Genomic DNA, 23,090 nt, shown 5'->3' with positions numbered 1-23,090 from the left:
AAAAATGAATGAATTGCATTCCATGGCTGCTTCTATTCATACATTGATTGGGGGAGGGAGACTTGGAAGTGTGCCCATAGTGGGACTGTCAGGCTCACACTTAGCTATGCATAAATAGATCTTTAGGGTTCAATGCCTGAAATTTGTGCTGACCCACATAGCTCTAGTTATGGACAACTGTGTGTTGCTGCATTAGGAAAACTTGCACTTAAACAACACTATCTGGCAGCAAGCAGGTGAATAACTTCTTCTGTGTTTACCATACTGTGCTCAAGGTTTTCAGGCTAGAAGAAATGCTGTGTGAAATTGATAGACCTACAAATATAAGCACTACAGGTTCTTAGTTCAGTGGCACACTAGTCTCGCTGCTTGTCTCCTGAGTGTAGAGCTAGACTGTGATGGGAATTAGTCTGATAAACAAAGATTTCACCACCGTCTTAATGTATCCAGTGAAAGGCAAACAGAAGGCATGGTTCTGTTCAGTATGAAAATCTGAAGCAGCTGTTACTGTTCAGTAGTGACGGTTCATGTTGCTTCTCAAGAACTTTTAAAATGTATTATTTATTTATTTACATTTACAGCACTTATATGCTTTATAACATTAAGTTTTCTGGGCTGTTTACCACACATGCATGCACACATACGCGCGCGCACACACACACACACAATTCAAATACAGGGTAAAAGCAAAAGCAGCGTAGATATAACAAGAAAACAATACTGACTGCAACTCAAAGTATAAAAGCTGGTAGAAACATACTACACTTCTAGCTAATATTTCATTATCCATAAACAATTTTATTAAGGAATAACTCATAATAAACACAAATGCTTGTTATGCTATTTGATCTTATGTAGAAAATGTGAATTCTTAAAATTTATGCTCAGGAGACTATTTTCCTTACATTTATATCCCATTTTCTTCTGTCCTGAAACCCAAGGCAGCATGCAAGTGGTTCGTAGGTGATCACCCATCCAGGCACTGTCTGGACACAGGCCTGCTTCCGTTCAGCAAGGTGGTGTCCTCATGTGCCTTCTGACCATATCATGCTCATTCAAGAAAGCCATATATGAATTTTAAGAAAAATCAAACAAATCATTGCATTCTTTCTCTTTTTTTAGGGCATAATCCAGAAGATAGTAGATAGTCACAAAGTAAAAAATGTAGCCTGTTACGGTTTACGGCTCAGTCACCTGCAGTCAGAGGAAGTTCACTGGCTTCATCCAGACATGGGAGTGTCCAACGTGAGGGAGAAATTTGAACTATCGCACACGCCGGAGGAATGGAAGTAAGGCAAAAACCTAGAAGCGTTCCTACTCGTTAAATGCATGATACTTTGAAAACTATGTTGTGTACTGCTCCATAGTTCCATAGAGGTGGAAGCAGTTAAATTAACAAGTAGATATGTTTTTGTTTAGGAAATGAGAAAGTAAACGATGCAGTGAAATCAGATATTTCGGTGGAAACCCAGTTGTGGGGGGCAGGAGGGAGGCCTGCTAGGTACAGGAAGCAAAATAAAAAATAATACAAACATGAAAAATGTAAACACAGGAAGAGTAGAGCAGTGGCTGGCTGGCTTAAATGAAGCCTGTCCCAGATGGCTTATCTGCTGCCCTAGCAGTTTGAGGTGGGGAAGGATGGAATTGCTTCTTTGCTGTGCATTGATCCTGCTGACTAGGCAAGGAGGAGAGGCTATAAAAGACAGTTCAGGAGCTGGATGTTGGGGGAAACAGTTACCAAGTATGGAAAAAAAGAGTGGTGAGAGGCCCTAGAGACAGATATGTAGGGTCTACTTCAGGCATAGGCAAACTCGGCCTTCCAGATGTTTGGGGACTACAGTGGTACCTCAGGTTACAAACGCTTCAGGTTACATACGCTTCAGATTACAGACTCGGCTAACCCAGAAATAGTACCTCGGGTTAAGAACTTTGCTTCAGGATGAGAACAGAACTCGTGCTCCGGCGGCGTGGCAGCAGCGGGAGGCCCCGTTGGCTAAAGTGGTGCTTCAGGTTAAGAACAGTTTCAGGTTAAGAACAGACCTCTGGAACGAATTAAGTACTTAACCCAAGGTACCACTGTATAACTCCCATCATCCCTGACCACTGGTCCTGTTAGCTATCAGCAGCCTGTAGGCCTGGCCTTTATTGAACTGTTGCAACAGGGTTCCCTTCCCTTGCAAGAGAGAGGAAAGACCCAGAACAATGGGCTGCAAGACCTTATAAAAACTTTTGAAATTCCCCTCCTCTAGGTCAAGCCCACCCCCAGAAACATCATGCATACATTACAGAAAGGAGGGGTTGACATCATGCATACATTACAGAAAGGAGGGGTTGAGGGAGGAGTTGTGGTGGTAACCTGAGTGTCCAGTCACCCAGCTGGTTCCTCCTTTCCCCCTCCCCATGAGTACTTTCCAGGTGACAATGGGGAGTTTGCAGTTTCCTGCCCCCAGAGGGAAGATCTGATCATTGTCCTTTGTTTCAGCCTGTGGTGAATCCACTGTTCTTTGTGATTTTGATTGTCTTCTGTCTGGGATTATCAGGGTTGACATAGCAACTGGGCAGGGCTCCTGTGGATGTGCTGGGATGGTGAAGGGATTATGGCTGACCAGAAACCAAGCACCCCCCTTTGATAGTCCTTGTCACATGGAGTAAAAAATGGAACAGTGCAAATCCGATGTATGGTTGATTTTCTATGAATTTATAACAGAAATGTGGCGTATGTAGTGTGTGAGTGTGAGTGTGTGTGAAGTTTGTGCAAACAGAATGATTGGGGTGGGGGGGTTCCTGCTACAGTTCCCCCCTTCGGAGATAAGATTGCAAAGGTGGCTACTTTGCAATCCTTTTCTCCGCACAATTTAAGGTGGTAAATAATAACCTGGTATTCTCCGTCCCAGATGTGTGTCCATGTGAACCTGAAAGGGACTTGGATATCATGCTACTTTAAGGATATTTGCATGGAAATATAATGGTGTAACAGTGCACTGCTCAGTTACTTGTGGTATTCTAGCACCTTGGAAGAAATATTTTCTCAATAGTGATCTATGCTTTACATTTAGGCAGGAAGGTCCACTAATGACTGAAAAGTGCAGTTTGCTTCCCCCCCCCCGCCATTTGTGTGTTCTCAGGTGTCAAGGTAGCTCTTCTGTGGTCTCACATCGGCACGGTGTCGCAGTAGTGGCAATCCCTGGTGAATCCACTTAAGGCTTTCATGTAGCCTGGCACCCACCACAGCTGGCACAGGTTTCGGACACGTCCTGAGAGAAATGTCTTCGCCTTGGCCAAAATCCATGGGATTTCTTATTATTATTACAGGCTCTGGTCTTGTAGTCCTGGGAAGTTGATCACTTGCACTTTAAGGACCAAAAAGCTAATTGCAGCCTGGATACACTTGCCCAATTCAAACTGAGTCCAATTTGAATTTATGTGCCCATGGTTCTCAACCTTTCAAACCAGTCTGTTAAAGGAAAACCGTTCTTAAAAGGGCATTTTGTCCAAATAAGTCAATTTAACTCTATAAGGGATCATTCCTGCTAAACCAAAGCATGTGCACCTTTATGTATCTTATAAGCTTCTCCTTGGTAAAGCAAGTTTTAGCACATTTTAAAATGGATAGGGAAAGTTGGCAGAGTACCAGGTGGGACAATGAAATGTGGTTATCTAAACATTGGACTACACAATAGTGTGAGTTATCAGAAAGTATAAAATGCATGAGAATTGGTGTGCAAGCAATAAGACATTAAACATAAAAATTACACACAAAAATACCCCCCTTGTGGAAATAACACACTGTCAGACACATTTCAACATTCCTACATAATAACACTTAATACAAAACAAACTAATTAAATATCAGTTGCATATCTTGACACAATTGTGATCTTTTACGCATGTATCTTTTGAATCCTGGAGCACAGAGGCTTGAGGTTCAAGTGAAAAGATGTCCTTGCAAGTCAACTCCACCCCCCTTTGTCAGGCCCACTCCCCTGGCAGTCTATATCCTTTGAAAGAGATAGCTGTGGGCACTTGAAAACTCTGGTGTCTTGTGATGACAGAAGAACTGAGTTGAGGGGTTGTTGCTGCTTTTCATCATTGCACATCTGTATAGGTGATATCCTGTAAGGGGCAGGGTTTTGGGGCTTAAAGACAGTTAGAAAAGGGAGGGGGCAAAAGGCAAAAAGGATGTCCTTCGGTTTCTGTTGGAAGCTGCAAATAATAAAAATCTTAGCGAATTAAGCGTTTCATTCATTCCAATATTATTATCACATTTTCCTATAACTACTGTTATTATCTGCCAAGTTCGTTTTGCTTTCCTTCACTTTGGAGAGAAAGAGAACTGTAAAAAATACAAAGGTTAAGAAATACAAAAGAAAGCAAAAAAATAGATTACCAGTCAGATGAAAACAAACTTGACACAAAGACATCAGATTTAGAAAAGAATTATTATTATATATTATCAAAACCACGCAGATTACTACTAGACTGAAAAAAATGGGAAAACCATGGGGAAAAAACTTGAAATTCACCATGTGCTATTTGATAAAAGAACTTCATGAAACTGACTTTCAACATGTGATGAACATGTCCCCAAAGTAAAACACACACACAAAATGACCTATGAGGAACCAAATAAATAAATGCTAAAACACACAATTAATAAGTAACCTGAAGTAATCTGTTTTGGCATTCTAACATCCCAAATGAAAATAAAATAGTGTTTCTTGATGTGACAACATCAACTGTAATGTTAATACGGGAAATGAGTTAATACCAAGAAAAATGAATGGCAATTTAAAGTTGTGCAGGTACCTTGCACTAGCCAAAATGACAAAATTAATAAGAAATGCTCAGGCAAAAAGGTAAACAAATACCATTCACCAAACAATGTTTGGTTGTGCTTCGATTAACTTCATAGACATCATGGGGAAACAGATTAAATAAATGAAAACAGATTATTTGTAACTTTTAAAAAAGTGTCAAAGCCATAAAGAGATGGAAATCACTAATATAGCAGGGATTCAGACTTGTTTCACAGAACAGAAAGAAAGTTGCTGTGGGAGGAAAAAGGGACAAACACTTTGTTATCGGGGTTCACATATCCTGTTAAAAGGGAAAATTATTTCATGTGAGAAGCCTGTCAGGAAATGCTGTTCCTAAAATTCCCATTGAGGGGGGAATGCTTTGATATTTACCTGTGAAAAGAATTTGGCATGTTAAGATTTGGAACTTGGAAAGCTCTTGACTTTTGATGGGCTAGTTGTTGCTTTGTTTTGTTTTGTTTTGTTTTTTAGCCTTTTGTCTTAAGTAGCCCCTGGAGCAAAGACAGATTAAGGGTGATTTCCCTCAATGGTTCCTCAATGGTTCCAAGTTTTCTTTTACATTTGGAAGAAACCTCCTCTCCCCCCTTACAGTTCCCCCCTTCCTCTCTCTCTCTTCTTTAGCTGATCTAGCCTCTGTGCATGTGCAGAGTTCATGTCTCAGCAAACCTTTTATACTATTGAAAATGTTGCATCCTTTGGCTAAATTACCATTTGAATAAGGGAAGGAAAGGGTAAGGAGTAGATTTGAAAACAGGGTTTGATTTTAAACAAAAAAAGAAACTCAGCAATTTAAGTATTCACCAAAGCTAGCAATTTCAGCCCAAGCAAACTGAGACTGCTTCCTTTATGTACAGGAAAGGGCTAATATCCCTCTGGCTATTCGCAGAACAATGCCACGCCCTTATATATGGGGAAATGGCCAGAGGGTCAGAATTCATAGGATTTATTTATTTATTTTTTATTTTTTAAACATTCTCAGCCATTTCAGCCTTACCATTTGCAGACAAAAAATATTATTATTAATATTATTATTTACTGCCCTTTATTTACAGGAATGGTCAAGGCTAATTCTACTTGATTATTCATTTGTATGTGCTTAAACTTTGAGTAGACTTTTAAATCTAATTTTTAAATAGTAGACAAAATGATAAACACTGTAATCACTCAAATGCTTGATATTACCAGTTGGGCTTCACCTCTCACCTTTTAAAACTAAAGAGCAAAGCTAGGCTGAATTTCAACTCCATTACCACACCAGAATTTAAGAATTACCCTCCAATGCTTGCAGACACATGGTCTTCCACACAGCCACAAATTGGGAGAGTTGAAAGGGACCCTGGGGTCATCTAGTCCAACCCTCCAAAATATAGGGTTCACAGCAAGATTTCGCAGCAAGATTTGTACTACCAAAGAGGCATACACATTTAAGTACAGATTTACAGCTGGGAAAGGAAACATCTATACTCCTGAGACGATCTCTTATAAAGCACAGTTAAAGCAGCCCTAGATTTGGTTTTTTTTTAGGGAATACACAAGTGTTGCCCCCTCCCCTCTTTGCAGTTTCCTTTAAAGGAAGCTTACTCGGGAGTAAATTTACCTGGCACAGAAGTAAGAAGGGAGAAAACAACTGAAAGAGGCAGAGTGAAACAAGGGGGAGGGGGGGCATTTTCTAACAAAAGAGGCCATGAAGTCTTATAGAGACTGATATCAGGAGCCTTACAATAACTCTTCTGTCCAACCAAATCAAAGTTAAAACTGGACTCAAATGTTTTTTCTTAGAATGAACACCATACTTTTATAGGCATACGCTTAATGAAATACATACACTGCATTTTAGCTTGAGAGAGCAGTTGTGCTCAACTAGGCTTTTGCAGCAGAAACATTAGGTTAACTTCTCCTTCCAAAATAGACTGGAGCAAACTCAAAAGTTACAACACAACATCATTTACCATTACACTTAAAATCGCCCTCCTCACTTAAACTAGAGGAAGGAGTGGGGTAATCCCCCTTTCAGAACACAAGTAGCACGTATACAGGATTTCACCACTTGGGAGGGAAACTCTCTTTTAGAGCCTCTCTCAAATAACAAACATTTGCACACTCCATTCTCCATTTTGTTTTGTTTTAAGATCGATAGGCGCAACATGGCTTCCTTAGATTTAAAATTTTGAAGCAAGCTTGCAATTTAAAACTATGTGCATTTAAGAACAGTCTGTGGATGCCAAGGCCAATGTAAATACAAACCCTTGAAATATTTCTAAATCTTTGAATACATCTCTTATTCATTTATTTATTTTTTTGCCTCTGAGCACCATTAAGTTTACAGTTTCATGTTCTAGCTTTAGATTATAGTTTAACAACACAAATTTGATGTGTTCAGCTCTCCCTAAGAGTTCACACCCTGATTTTGTTGAAGGATCCCTGAGGTGGCCACTGTGCCCTGGGTTCTAGGTGGTGGGCCTAAGCCACCCACTAAAAGTTACAGCGGTCTCGTACTTTGTACTTGGAAAGACCATTTTGCCCCTTTATTTTATTTCTATTTTTTCTCTAATTGGAGATGACAAGCTGGAGGGGCATATTAGAGTCCTCTCTGGGGCAAAAGGCTTCATGGAAGCTTTGTTGCCAGGAGGAGTCCAGCTAGGGTGTTTAGTGAGCTCCCATTCTCTCATATGTTATTATTGGGGTTTTTTTGTTTGTTTGTTAACGAAGTACGCTAAAGACATAAAGAGTGGAAACACACACACAAGGGAGGAGGGGCAATGGGAAAGAAAGGGGTAGAAGAAAGATTCTTTCAGTATTTGGAATATCCTTGACTTAGCGCAATCCCTACTTGTTTCTTAACCACGAGCTATTTGCTAAAAACCTCAAGCCTGAACGGAAGCCTAAACCACGGGTCGCTGCCCGGAAACCTAAACCACGGGTCTCTGCCCGGAAACCTAAACCACGGGTCTCTGCCCGGAAACCTAAACCACGGGTCGCTGCCCGGAAACCTAAACCACGGGTCTCTGCCCGGAAACCTAAACCACGGGTCTCTGCCCGGAAACCTAAACCACGGGTCTCTGCCCGGAAACCTAAACCACGGGTCGCTGCCCGGAAACCTAAACCACGGGTCTCTGCCCGGAAACCTAAACCACGGGTCTCTGCCCGGAAACCTAAACCACGGGTCTCTGCCCGGAAACCTAAACCACAGTACTGTTTCAAGACTAACCCTAGTGTGGGGCCCCAATTGTGAACCTCCCCTCTACCTTCCACAACAGCCTCCTGCCTAGCCTTCGGACTAAGTTCGGATTCCTTACTAAACGCCTGCACAGTGCAGTGCCAGATCAGGACCCGAGAAAACAAAGTTTTGAAAGGAAGCAAATGACCTTGCGTTCTCACGTACCCGGGTCATCCCTAACAAAGGTCGCCGGGCAGGAGGGGCGGCTTCATTTGCATAAGCAGGGAAAGTAGAGAGAGGTTTGTAAGGGCGCCCCTGGACGACTCCGAAAAGGACGTCAGAGAAACAATAAGCACCACGTTTTCCTGGCCACACTTCCGAAAGGGAAAACGGGGGAGAAAAGGAGAGAGAGAGATTTGTAGGGGACGCCTTTGGCCGACTCCGAAAAAGGACGTCAGAGAAACAATAAGCACCACGCTTTCCTGGCCACACTTCCGAAAGGGAAAACGGGGAGAGAAAGAGAAAAGGAGATTCAAGATTTGTAGGTGTAACGTTGGAAATAAAGGAGAAAGATCTGGCTGTTGTGGAGACGTTATTTTCCACCCTCCTCCCAATGTATTCCCTGCAGAACCATACTCACGTCCGTTGGTGTCCCTCGCGGATCCCGGGATCCTTTTCTTTTCTTTTTCTTTTTCTTTTTTTTAGCTGGCTTGACCTCGCCTTTGCTCCCCTGGTTGAGCTTTTGGTGACGATTGATTACCGCCCGCAAAGAGGAGGCAGGGAGAGGAAGAAGGATCCCTGGGCTAAGGTTGCCCAGTGGCGCCCGATCCCTTCTATCTCCCTCCTCACCTCTGCAGGAGAACCAAGCGTCCCTTCGTGGTGTCGCCAACTGTTAACGGAAAAATCTGAGGGCTCCCTTGGACAAAAACAAAGACACCAACCAGGATAACTTGGAGCAAAACAGCAGCCTGTAGGCTTGGCCTTTATTGAACTGTTGCAACAGGGTTCCCTTCCCTTGCAAGAGAGAGGAAAGACCCAGAACAATGGGCTGCAAGACCTTATAAAAACTTTTGAAATTCCCCTCCTCTAGGTCAAGCCCACCCCCAGAAACATCATGCATACATTACAGAAAGGAGGGGTTGACATCATGCATACATTACAGAAGGGGTTGACATCATGCATACATTACAGAAAGGAGGGGTTGAGGGAGGAATTGTGGTGGTAACCTGAGTGTCCAGTCACCCAGCTGGTTCCTCCTTTCCCCCTCCCCATGAGTACTTTCCAGGTGACAATGGGGAGTTTGCAGTTTCCTGCCCCCAGAGGGAAGATCTGATCATTGTCCTTTGTTTCAGCCTGTGGTGAATCCACTGTTCTTTGTGATTTTGATTGTCTTCTGTCTGGGATTATCAGGGTTGACATAGCAACTGGGCAGGGCTCCTGTGGATGTGCTGGGATGGTGAAGGGATTATGGCTGACCAGAAACCAAGCACCCCCCTTTGATAGTCCTTGTCACATGGAGTAAAAAATGGAACAGTGCAAATCCGATGTATGGTTGATTTTCTATGAATTTATAACAGAAATGTGGCGTATGTAGTGTGTGAGTGTGAGTGTGTGTGAAGTTTGTGCAAACAGAATGATTGGGGTGGGGGGGTTCCTGCTACAGCTAGGGAAGATGGGAGTTGTAGTCCCAAAACATCTTGAGGACTGGGTTTGCCTATGCCTGGTCTAATTGGTATAAGGAAGAGAGCTAGGGGCACTCCCTTAGAAGCACCATGGCTCAGCTTGGAAAAGGCAGGGGGGAGAGGATAGTGGGTATGAAACAGGAAAGACAACTGCCAATATTACCTCTCCCAGTGCTTGAGAGATAGTGGTGGGAGCACAGTTTGGAGATAGTCTGCTGCAAGTTCCTTAGTGTTAGTTGTGGTGAGCTGTGCCCTGCAGGTCCTTGAAGCATATAAGTAGTTTAAATATATTTAAAAGATTATTTCTTTGTGGGGAGGGGCGGATGCTGAAAATTCCCTGCAAGCACAGTGTTGCTAGACTGGTTCAGAGTAGTACACTATGGCTGCAGAACCCTGGTTTTGCTTGTCCCTGTAAACGCTGGCTATAGACTGAGAATGAAAAATCTTTTGACTATCTCTGACACTATGGCTCCAAGTAGACCAACAGGGCAGGTTGCAAAACATTTATGAATGTTCTGGAACTGCATGCACACATTCTGTGTGGAACGTTTGGCAATTAAGACTTCTGTAACCTCATTTCCTGCTTTCTCTGGGACTCCTTAGCAGGTTGACAGGCATGGGACATTTGTGGAAACTATCATTCCTGTTAGAAGCACTGCTGAGTTACTGTGGGTCGTTGAGCAAGATGGCTCTCTTAATTATTGTGGCAGAGTTGCAGGGAACTCTTTTGTGTGTTCTCCCTACTTGTGTCAGGCAGAGCCTAATCTGCTCCAGCTTCTCTAGGTCCTCATTAAAAAGGTAAAGGGACCCCTGACCATTAGGTCCAGTCGTGACCGAGTCTGGGGTTGCGGTGCTCAGCTCGCTTTATTGGCCGAGGGAGCCGGCGTACAGCTTCTGGGTCATGTGGCCAGCATGACTAAGCCGCTTCTGGCGAACCAGAGCAGTGCACGGTAACACCGTTTACCTTCCCGCCGGAGTGGTAGCTATTTATCTACTTGCACTTTGACGTGCTTTCGAACTGCTAGGTTGGCAGGAACTGGGACCGAGCAACAGGAGCTCACCCCGTCACCGGGATTCGAACCGCCGACCTTCTGATCAGCAAGTCCTAGGCTCTGTGGTTTAACCCACAGCGCCACCCATGTCCCTTAGGTCCTCATTAAGTTACAGCAAATATGGCAGTACTGTTTTTTCCTAGGCTCTGTAACGGACCTGGTTTGGTATCTGGCCCATCTGATGATAGTCACATCACTGCTAGTTTGCAAAAGTAGTGACTCTTCTCATCTAATGCGTGACTCACCCATTAGGAGTTCTTGCTACAAGCAAGGAGCTGCCATGCACTAGAAAAATGCCTTCTGATTTTCACAGTGTGATTTGGCTCTCTCTGGCTTTGCATTCAGTTTGACAGCCTATAACATTTTTTTCTTGTGATGCTGAGTGCATTGCAACAAATAAAGTGCAACATGCTTGGCAGGGGGTTGGACTCGATGGCCCTTGTGGTCTCTTCCAACTCTGTGATTCTATGATTCTATCTTGGGACAGATTTGCTTGTCTTAACCCTTCACATTAAATTAAAAGGTTTTTAAAATTTTGAGTGAATAAAATGTAGCATTTATTTTTCCACATTAACATTTCTATTTCAGTGTTCTGTAGTGAACGTGTGATTCTTTTTTCACCAAGTAAATTATCATAAAATCATACAAAATTATACCTTTGACATTTTTTTAAAGTATACTTATATTCAGTGTGACTGTAATTTATGCTGGAAAAATTAGTTCTGAAACGTAAAAGTGCCAGTTTCATTTATAGTATTCACTGGTACTCTCATGTCTTAATGCATTGCAGAACAAAGATAATAACCTTTAAAAGCAAAGTTAGATAATTGTTCTGATGTTTAGGTGATCAGGTCATATAAAATCCCTCATGAAAGCATCATGAGTTGGTATAAATTATTCATCATCTTTCCAGAGTGTAATTTCATGCTTTATCAAAGATGTGCAGCCTGCCTTGCTCTCTTAATCTGTGGAGGTTTGTTGGGAATAATGAAACCACTGCTGTCATATTTTTTTAATACATGAAACACAGCATTTAGTGTCGGATGACAGTGCTTGTAAAAATATTTAGATTAGTGGGGTAGAAGAAGAATTCTGGAAGGGGGCTTGAATCTAATAGCTTTCTACTGTGTAATAATATACAAATGAGGATTCTCCTTAAATAGCTTTAACTTTCAAAAAAAATGTAAAAAGGAGGCTTCTGTCAGCGCGAATGAGAAGATGTGACAACTTAATTCTGGTATTCATATTTGTGACACCTTTTCCAGAGCTTTTCTATAGTAAAAGAGCCAGAGATGGAAGAATCAAGCGGTGGTTAACAGAGAACTAGATCTGCACCAGGCCAGTGAAATGTGCAAGTCACTCTTGCAGCTGCTTTCTGTTCATGTTCTTCATTCATGGCTGCTCCTGTATTTAGCACTCAGACAACTTGCTGCCGAGAGCATCTGTGTTCTGCTCTACTGCTGGTGCTGACAACATGTAAACCCCACAATTTGGGCTTCTGATTCTTGGGACTCGCTCAGTGTCCTCATTTTGAGAAGTGCGGTAATGGAATATGAATAAATATGGGTGTGTTTTTTTTAAAGAAAGGGTAGGATAAAAATCAAATTAGTAATAATGGTGATGATTAATAAAAGTAGTAATGCTTTGGCCTATGAGACTGATTTCTGAATTCTATCCCAGGGACTTCTGGGGCTTCTCTAAAGTTTATCAGGAATTTTTCAATGAGAAAGATCAGTAATACCAGAAACCTTGTCTGCCACTGTTATCAGTGAGTAGCAGCAAGGGAGTTTTGCATGACTTCTGTGCTGCATTCACCATCTACAAGAGACAATGGCCAAAAAACCTGGTGACACCCTGCATGGATTGGAGAGTTCTAGGATACAGTGACCTTGACAATGTGCAGGGCATCCTTGGCAGACAAGTCAATATAGAAAGGGTTCCCTGAAGATACAGAGTTTGCAAACCATTGGCCTAGAACAGGGGTCAGGAAACTTTTTCAGCAGGGGGCCGATCCACTGTCCCTCAGACCTTGTGGGGGGCCGGACTACTTTGAAAAAAAAAATAAATTGAACGAATTCCTATGCCCCACAAATAACCCAGAGGTGCATTTTAAATAAAAGCAGACATTCTACTCATGTAGAAACACGCTGATTCCCGGACCGTCTGTGGGCTGGATTTAGAAGGCGATTGGGCTGGATCCGGTCCCCGAGCCTTAGTTTGCCTACCCATGGTCTAGAAGCTCAGTCTGGCATCCTGTCAAAACGAATACGTTTTTTGCTTTCCTGGAAGTTGTCTGAAAAACCCTTTCAGCTCATCTTAACAGAACTGCTGGCAGACAATTGACATGAACAACGTTAAGCAAAGTACAGTGGTACCTCGGGTTAAGTACTTAATTCGTTCTGGAGGTCCGTACTTAACCTGAAACTGTTCTAAACCTGAAGCACCACTTTAGCTAATGGGGCCTCTTGCTGCTGCCGCCCTGCCAAAGCACAATTTCTGTTCTCATCCTGGAGCAAAGTTCTTAACCTGAAGCACTATTTCTCGGTTAGCGGAGTCTGTAACCTGAAGCATATGTAACCTGAAGCATATGTAACCCGAGGTACCACTGTATGGTTCTGTAGAATGAGGATGATGAGGACCAAAAGTAGCTCATTGCTAGGTTGCTCTTATACATCCTGCTGCAAGAAGTCTCAGAGCAGCATCAGAGCACTGATCCCCTTGAGTGTGGCACTTCTTTTTAACTTCAGTGGACCACTGCAGACCTGGATCATGTCTCAGTTGCACTTCTCGCAGCCTGAAACTGCACTACCAGCATAGCATTTAAACTGAAATAAAAACATAATGCAAATCGCTGTCTCCATGCTTAGGTGCTGAACAGCAGCATATGATAACATTTTTCTTCCAAAAAAAAGTTGAAACCATTATTTTTAGTGGAATGGTTCCTTTTTTAAAAAAAATGTTGCCAATAAGCACAAAGGATGCTAGTGAAATTGATGTTATTGCTCCCTGACTGTTCATTGTGATAACATTTTCTTATTTAGCAAAACTTGATTATGCTGAAGATTCGTTTGCATGGTGTATTAGGAAAGTCTCATCAACCTTTTCATTTTGAAAGACTGATGTTTGAAATCTTGTAATCATTTTCATCTCCAGTTTTTAAATCACTGGAACTTACATTGCATTATCTAGGGGCAGAGAAGTTAGCATTTTAAAGTCTAAAGCAGTTGCAGTGGTAAAATAGTGTTTACTTCTAAAACTGCAGAACAGTTTTAGTTTTAAAACTGCAGAAGAATCTGCTTGTTGTAAAATGCTTTCTAGAAATAGCTGGTGACATTTTTAAAAAGAAAAAGAAGCTGCAAACAACTTGCAAGAGATCTCGATTTAGGCAGCCTGTGTAGAAGCCCAGGATTTAAAAGCTCTTGCTTAAGCTGATGATTATCTTCAGGTATAATTGATTGTTTTAATATGGTGCTAACGATGCTTTCATAGGCTGTGACTTGGAAGTTAGATTCATGTTGACACAGCGTGGAGAGTGGGATGATAATCACAGTAACAAACACATTCAGAATTGAAAGGTGGTGATTTCTTTGTGAGATCAGATAGGAAGAGGTTTACTGTGACATTTATTTTTTTTTGCTTGTGAGGAGGACAAAGTGACTTGTTGGCACTTCTGTTTCCTTATAATTTGTGCCATTAAAATAGATACAGGAAGAAGCTGACAGTATTTTTTTGCAGAGAATGAAGCAGGATGGATGCACAATAATTTTATAGCAATTAACTCATATTTGGATCAAATTTAATGCTATTGTAGGGAAGATATAATAGTTCTAAAGGAGGGTAGCACTTGTAAAGCATATTAGATGTGGGCCAATGTCTAAAAGGGAGACTCTTGAGAGTCCCATGGACTGCAAGATCAAACCTATCCATTCTGAAGGAAATCAGCCCTGAGTGCTCACTGGAAGGACAGGTCCTGAAGCTGAGACTCCAATACTTTGGCCACCTCATGGGAAGAGAAGACTCCCTGGAAAAGACCCTGATGTTGGGAAAGGTTGAGGGCACAAGGATAAGGGGATGACAGAGGACAAGATGGTTGGATAGTGTTCTCGAAGCTACCAGCATGAGTTTGACCAAACTGCGGGAGGCAGTGGAAGACAGGAGTGCCTGGCGTGCTCTGGTCCATGGGGTCACGAAGAGTCGGACACGACTAAACAACAACAACAATGTCTAAAAGAACTGCATATTTTGGACAGAGATATTGCCAGTTTTTCACAGCAGCTGCTGGCATTCCTGGAGAGAAGAGTTCCATTTTATATAGAGAAGCTTGTTTGGATCTTGTCCATATCCTTCTGCATAGATCATGAACCAGTTATGTTATGATGGTCAATTACTGAAGGCCAGTAATACAGTTTGTGTGTCAGTGTTAATAAGAAATTAGAATTGTATGAATGGCGATTGCTGTGAAGTTCAGTGGTTTCAACAGCACCTTGCATAAGCATATCATTTCATGCAATTTTAAAATTCCCACCCGTCTCTCTTCAAAAATCAAGCATTGTTTCCCTGTTGCTTTTTGATGTGCATATGGATTCTCACATATTTGGCTCTCATTGCAAGTCTTAATTTCATCTGTCTTGTTCTACCTCCAGGATATGTAGAATATATAGAATCATAGAATCATAGAGTTGGAAGAGACCACAAGGGCCATCGAGTCCAACCCCCTGCCAAGCAGGAAACACCATCAGAGGAGTCCTGACATATGGTTGTCAAGCCTCTGCTTAAAGACCTCCAAAGAAGGAGACTCCATCACACTCCTTGGCAGCAAATTCCACTGTCAAACAGCTCTTACTGTCAGGAAGTTCTTCCTAATGTTTAGGTGGAATCTCCTTTCTTGTAGTTTGGATCCATTGCTCCGTGTCCGCTTCTCTAGAGCAGCAGAAAACAACCTTTCTCCCTTCTCTATATGACATCCTTTTATATATTTGAACATGGCTATCATATCACCCCTTAGCCTCCTCTTCTCCAGGCTAAACATGCCCAGCTCCCTTAGCCGTTCCTCATAAGGCATTGTTTCCAGGCCTTTGACCATTTTGGTTGCCCTCCTCTGGACATGTTCCAGTTTGTCTGTGTCCTTCTTGAACTGTGGTGCCCAGAACTGGACACAGTACTCCAGGTGAGGTCTGACCAGAGCAGAACACAGTGGCACTATTACTTCCCTTGATCTAGATGCTATACTCCTATTGATGCAGCCCAGAATTGCATTGGCTTTTTTAGCTGCCGCGTCACACTGTTGGCTCATGTCAAGTTTGTGGTCAACCAAGACTCCTAGATCCTTTTCACATGTACTGCTCTCAAGCCAGGTGTCACCCATCTTGTATTTGTGCCTCTCATTTTTTTTTTGCCCAAGTGCAATACTTTACATTTCTACCTGTTAAAGTTCATCTTGTTTGTTTTGGTTTCTCTATATGCCTGCTGGTAGGGAGTCTTTTGTTTTGATTTCATGTAAGCTGCTCTGAGAGCCTTTTTGGATGAAGAGTGGGGTACAAATGCTCTAAATAAATAAAATATAAATATTACACAGAACGGTTAGAGATTTTTTAAAAAATTGTGTGATTATGATTCATAACACAAAGCATATAATTTTTCTGCATTTTCTATCCTTGTAGATATGAACTTCGAATCCGATACTTACCGAAAGGATTTCTGAACCAGTTTATTGAAGATAAGCCAACGTTAAATTTTTTCTATCAGCAGGTAAACACATACAGCTTTGTTTAAACTTGCTTTTGGAGTTGTGAAAGTCTGCTTTGTTTATATAAGTAGCATGTCGATGCAGGCACAGAAAAATGGTAGTGGTATATGTTATTTGAAAACACACATCAGAATTGGAGGGAAAGGTTGAGTCTCTCTTGTCAGTTTCAAGTGACAGTTAATGTCTCCCCAGTCAAGAAAAGCAATTTTAAGGCGCCTGTTTTCATAGTATGAGTGGAGTTTGAAAATTTTGCACATAGCAGTGATTAGGTTTCCCCTCTGCACACTGACGCCAGTTTATGCATATGCTGCATTGGGATAGATTCAGAAATACTTTTGTCTAAGACACACTTGCAGTGTGGTATAAGTACCCTGGGATATTTCACTCTGGTTAAATTCTGCCTTTCCATAAATAATGCCCAAAGCTGTGGCAAGAAGACATGTTTTGGAAGAGTTTTTCAGATCCTGGGTCTGACCAGCGCCTGGACGGAGTTTTGCTGTGGAAGAAAGGTGGCATATCATGAAAATCCACGATTAATATGTGTGCAGATATTTCAGAACCTAACTTTCCCCAATAAATTCCAGCTGTTATACACAAATTCCAGCTGTTCTCTATCTATCTATACATCAATTCCTCTAGAGATTCACACAAATCTGTGTAATAGATGTGGGACTTCCTCCCCCTAATAAATAATAATAATAATAATTTATTATTTATGCCCCACCCATCCATAATTTCCCCAGATTAAAAACATAGGGATATCTCATAAAGCTTTAATGAAAAAGGGTTGCCTTGTTTCTTGCTATAAACTTCTTTTCAAAATCCAATTAACTTAAACCAGCTAACCATCTTCAGACCCTCATCCACTTGGAACTCTTCTAATAATTTTCTTTGTGACCAGGAAAACTGTGTGCATTCTGCAGTTCCATGCAAGCACAGCTATAGTTCAATGGAAATACAGCAAAAAGCACAGGGCTTGGTTGCTGTGGGCAGAATTCATTCATCATCCTGAAAAATCTTTGCTTTTAGTCACTACAGCTGTGAAGATAAGCTTGAAAGTGAGTGGGCAAGGTCTGGTGGAATCTCGGAAAGTAGAAAGGGGCTGAATAAGAATTTCTTAGTTCTTTAGCTAGCGAAAACAGCAGAGTTTCATTGTGCAATGTAGTCTCCCTTTTCTTCACAATGACTGACAGATTTACTATAAAATCTTAAGTGGGAATCAATTATGCAAAATAAGTAGAGGTGTGCAGATTTGCTTAAATTGCATATATAATATAAGAGCTGCAGAATGCATTGTTGGTACAGGATTTGTTGTACTCCTTTGAGAGAGATTTTTTTAGAATTATCTAAATTCATGTCAGTAACCTAATTAGAAAGTTACAGCCAGGGATTTATATGTAGCAGAGCAGTGGTAGAACATAGGCTCTGGCTCTGGCAGTGGCGGCCTGGACTCTGGTTCGGGTTTTGGCTCAACAACTTTTTTTTGTCCAGATTTTTATCCTTTGAAATATAGCAACCATATATTAATGCTTGGGACGTGGGTGGCTCTGTGGGTTAAACCACAGAGCCTAGGACTTGCCGATCAGAAGGTCGGTGGTTCGAATCCCCGTGACGGGGTGAGCTCCCGTTGCTTGTTCCCTGCTCCTGCTAACCTAGCAGTTCGAAAGCACGTCAAAGTGCAAGTAGATAAATAGGTACCGCTCCGGTGGGAAGGTAAACAGCATTTCCGTGCGCTGCTCTGGTTCACCAGAAGCGGCTTAGTAATGCTGGCCACATGACCCTGAAGCTGTACGCCGGCTCCCTTGGCCAATAAAGCGAGATGAACGCCGCAACCCCAGAGTCGGCCACGACTGGACCTAATGGTCAGGGGTTGCTTTACCTTTATATTAATGCTACATATTGGTGTAAAGAATTTAAGTTCATTGAACATAAGTTATCTTTCCCCCCCCGTGATAAGAGTGACGAATAATAACAGCAATTGTGAGGTGGTGGAAGGCTTAATCCATTGATTTGTTTCCAGTGCACAGTGTTGCATAATTCGTACTGGAGTATTATGATGATAAGATGGGTGTAAAATTGCTTTGGGGAGCTCTAGTTTGGATGCATATAGAGCTTGTGCTTGCCAAGGCGGTGATGTGATAGTGTCACAGATCTGTGGTCCGTTCACTGTTCAGTAGAATTGCTCCCAGGCTAGTCTCAAGCATTATTGAGTGTGCTAGTATTTGCCATGCTCACTGTGCTCTTGCCAGTCGGTATGTTTTCCTTCTGCCAGCAAATCACTGAATTTTTTCTTTAAGCACTGCCTGATTAGTGCCTTGCCTCATGAATTACTTGAATCGTTTTTTGAATACAGAAATGCCAGCACAAGTTGATTTTTCAGGAGGACCGGAGGAAGCTTTTGGGACTTGTTTTTCATAGTCAGAGATCCTGACATAGCCCTTTAAGTTGTTGTTTTTTGTTAATATTATCCATTTCATTTCTATACTGTTTATCTTTTAAAGAAAAAATATCAAACAATACTGAAGAAAGTCAAATAAAGTATACTTTCAAGGCAACATAATTAGCAGGAATCTAAAACATTATCTTAAAGATTTCAAAATAAAACATTACAAAGAGGCGGTCAACTGCAGAATGCACATTTAACACAGCAAAATTAACAAATATTTTATCTTAAACATTCCAAAAGAAAACATTGCTAAAGAAAGTCAACTATAAAATGCACATTTAAAACAGCATTATTAGTAAGAAAATAAAATATTTGAATAAAATGTTATCCTAAGCATAGAACGTATCTGCTGATGTTGCTGCCAATCTTGCCAGTGGTGGTTCATGGAGGATGGCAGTTGTGGAAGCTCTGGCTCAGTATCCTGGGTCTGAGCTAAGACACAGTCAAGATGGTCTCTGGCCTCCTCTTCAGCCTCAGCTTTTGTAGCTGGAGTCAATCAGAGGCCCACCCTCCCAGGCCAGGTGGAATCTTCCAGGACTTAGAGCCACGATGTTTATAGGCCCTCAACTCTTTCATGATGTTAGGAGTGATCATAGGAAGAGCGCTGTGGTCATTAGATTGACAGTGCCTGTTAGGTAATCTATTTAGACATTAGCTTCTTAAATTGCTTAGGGGATTTTGTTTGGGGGTGTTGCTGTTGTTGGTATTATTATTTGTATCTTTTTTATGATTTATGTGGAAATTGTTCAATTTGACTGTGTACTTTTTGATGTTTTATTTATTGTCTATGATTACTTTTGTTACGTTTGGAACTATGCAATTCCCCCTCCCCCATGTTGTAAGCCACCTTGAGCTTGATTTTAACTATGGAAAGGCAGCATACAAATTATATTATGTATGTATGCATGTATGTAAATCAATTTTTAACGACTAGATCATAGTAGGCTACCAAGGGTTTGCTGTACTGCTCTGGAGCCCATTACTGCATGTTAAATCTCTGCCAGATTTATTTCTTTATCTCATACAGTTTATATACCACTTGATTATAAAAAGGCAAAAACCTCCAAGCTGTAGATGTGATGGTGGTGATGTAAACTCTCCTATAGTCTGACATAGCTCAAGTCTTCCTCAGTTTGTGTTCTGCTTTTGTATTTTCTGCTGCTTCCAAGCTCTCTAATATAACAGGAAGCAGCTGAGGGTCTAGTCAATGGAAGATACACGTAGGAGTGGTCATCTCTCTCTTGGGACATTTTTCTATTCCAGAGACCAACTAATACAATGACAGACAGTTAGCTAGGTCAAAAGGAAACTCTTTTAAGAGCAGTCAGGAAAAATGATGCAGACCCATCCGTCTCTGGTGGTAGATAATCCTTACTGTTCTCTGAGCCATGCAAATCTATGAAGTCTTGTAAACCTATATCTTACCAGGTGGTGATCTTTCCATATGGCACGATACATTTACAAAACATTCCAGTTTCCTCCTCCCGGTAAAATTAAAATTAGTAAGATAGTACGCCTGATTACTTAAAGTGATCATTTGTACTAAAAGACTTGCATTGCTTCCAGTATTATAAAGGTTCCCAAGTGTATAGTTTGATTTTGCCAACAAAATCGGAAGTGGGAGCATATACAAAGACAGCTGGGGGATCTGTCCACCATGACAGAAGGGGTAATTTTAAAGTCATTCTGCCTTGCACAATGCCCTGTTGGCAAGCAGTTCCCTTCCCCCAGTCACTAATGTCCTTATTATTACCATAGAAATAAGGGAGCCTGTGTAATTAGTGCAGGATGTCAAAGATCAACTTGCATTAATGTAGCAACTGTGACCTTTTTGATAAGGCAGAGCAGCAGCTGAGGGCAGATGGCAGCTGAGCGTTACCCTAATGCAAAGCTTTGCTTTTAAAAGCTGTAAAGAAAGAAAAAAACACCAGTGTGTATTTTCTTTGGAGCATGGAAGTCTTGTTTAATGATTTGTCTGTTGTAAAGCTGGCCAAAAGGGAAGGGAGGACTTCTATAAATAAAGCAGAGTAGTAACCACTTTTTACCGTTCAACATTGTAGAAGCCATGATGATCCCACAGGATAAGAAACTTACAACAAATGGGATGTAGAGGGTTTCATCCTCCGACAGCCTGCTTTACTTCTTTAACAGATGCGGAGAAGGGACAGAGTGCTCTATCAGTCTTTAGCCACTTTGCTTGCCTGCATGCAGTGCCTTATCTATTATGGCTACCAGGCAAGTTCTGAAACACAAGGTTGCTTTAAATAATGGCTTATTTAGAGGTCACATTTTGTGCATGGGTTCAACAGCGGCTTGAAATCCATGCTTTTATATACCTAAGTCAGTCGTCTTCATTGCTGACAGTGCTTGTAAGGAAGCCTTGAAAATATACTAGATTGAATAATGTTTTGTTGGGGGCTAGTAGTGGAGGGTAGAGGAAGCTCTGTTCCTTCCCTAGTAACCCTCTGGATTTTCAGTGGGCACAGAAAATGACATACACTTGGACCAGTTTTACATGTCTTTGTTTCTACAGTAACATTCTGGGGGCTGTTTTAAATGCTACACTTACCATGGAGATTAGCATCCCCATGGTGAGTTGAACTACCAACCTGCACACGCACACCTGCTCTCTCCATCTGTCTCATGATGTTATGAACAACTTTGTACATGTGCGTTCAGAAAGGAGACGTCTGAAGAAAACATAGTATTTAACTCTGCACTGTTAGCACCCCTATGCCCAGGTGGAGGAGATGAAAAACAACCTCAGATTAATGTCTTGCAACCTTATCCCGAGACTCATCTTGGTGCCTTTGGATTGCTTGCTGTTTAATTAATGCATGATTGGTTTCCTACTGTGAAAGCTGGACATTAGGAACCTGTTCAGATCCTTTCCTATCCTTAAGCCACACCAATAAACCCGCTACTGCGCCTTGCACTCAGGGCTCCTCAGTTTCACCCTCTCCTGTTTATGTGCACCTCCTAATTAAGGCATGTTTGGTTGAATGTAACCTCATCCATGCCTTGCCCTGACTTATGCTTTTGGGGGGGGGCTGTATCTTTTTGCTGCACAAAGATGAAAACCTTGATTATTCCATGTATTGTCTAATAGCAATCTTCACATCTGAATTAAATCCCCAGGCTATGGTGAATGTTTCTTCCTGAGATTTTGTTGCTGTAAGGGCTGGGGGTTGGGGGGGGGGAGATCTGGCTAAATAAGGCACATGCCTTCTAAAACGTAGCAGCTGCTGCATAAGGCAATACAGTCAGTAATAAATTTATTCTTAACTCATGCACCAGAGTAAGCCTACACTGTTTGGAATGTCCAAACGTATGAGCTCTTCATTCCTCTCATCTGGACTGCGTATCGCGCCAGTCTGATGTGCCAGGGAACTTGACTGCTGGCGGGTTTTACAATTGTTCCTTAATAAATGTTTTGAAGTCTGGGAAGTGACTAGTCAGCAAGTTATTCAAGAAGTGCGCACGACCAGTGTTCTGTCTCAACAAAAATAAGGATCCTACTGAGAGAGCAGACTTGCTGTATTTTTGCTTTTTGTTTTCCAGTAAGCTTTTAGCCTTTGAAAGGGTTGCTGCTATTGGGGCTCCTGGCTTAAGCTCAACTCTGTGTTTACTCATAATAAGTCCCACTGAGTTAAATGGGGCTTTCCCTGTGTGTGTGCTGCATTTCAACCTTGAATCGCTTTCTCTGGTTCATTACCCCTTCCCCTGGTGTGAAAAACATGTATGAGCTTAAAGAGAAATTCTCAAATGGTTGATCTCAACCTGCTTTTAATTCTGATTTTCCCGTTGGAGTAAGATTCCAAACTGGTGTGCGATTCTTCTCACTGAGTCTGGGACTACATCTTTGGCAACAAACATGGGTTTCCTAATCTCATCTTTTCCTCCTGCTGTGCAAAAGTGGAGGAGGGATGGATTTGCAAGGGAGAGAGTGAGTGGTGAGGTGTGTGAGAGTGTAGGGAAAGAGCTGTCTGCTGCACAGTCTGAGATTCACCCTCCCAAAGAATTCTTTTCTGCCAGCCAGTATTATACTTGAACAAGTTCCGGAAAAGAATTCAAAGAGGACCTGGAGAAGAAAGCATGCAGGTGCAGGACAGATTAAGCACCTTTGGCCCACTTGACTCTTCTCCCTTCCAAATGCCCTCAGCTATTTTAGATGTCAACAATAAACAGGG

The 23,090-nt window shown here is 41.8% G+C and overlaps 1 protein-coding gene across 13 annotated transcripts in view; it reads left to right on the top strand.

Moving 5' to 3' along the window:
• PTK2 (protein tyrosine kinase 2) overlaps window positions 1–23,090 on the top strand; it is a 221,046-nt gene that overhangs the window by 98,292 nt on the left and 99,664 nt on the right. For all 13 annotated transcript variants that reach the window (XM_082235513.1, XM_082235524.1, XM_082235525.1 and 10 more), the window contains 2 exons: window positions 1,123–1,289; window positions 16,369–16,456. In XM_082235513.1, the coding sequence (XP_082091639.1) occupies window positions 1,123–1,289; window positions 16,369–16,456 (255 nt within the window). The remainder of the gene's footprint in view (window positions 1–1,122; window positions 1,290–16,368; window positions 16,457–23,090) is intronic.

This window comes from Podarcis vaucheri (genome assembly GCF_965113315.1).
Source record: "Podarcis vaucheri genome assembly, chromosome: 8".
Taxonomy (NCBI): Eukaryota; Metazoa; Chordata; class Lepidosauria; order Squamata; family Lacertidae; genus Podarcis; species Podarcis vaucheri.
This window is presented reverse-complemented; position numbering and strand designations above follow the sequence as displayed.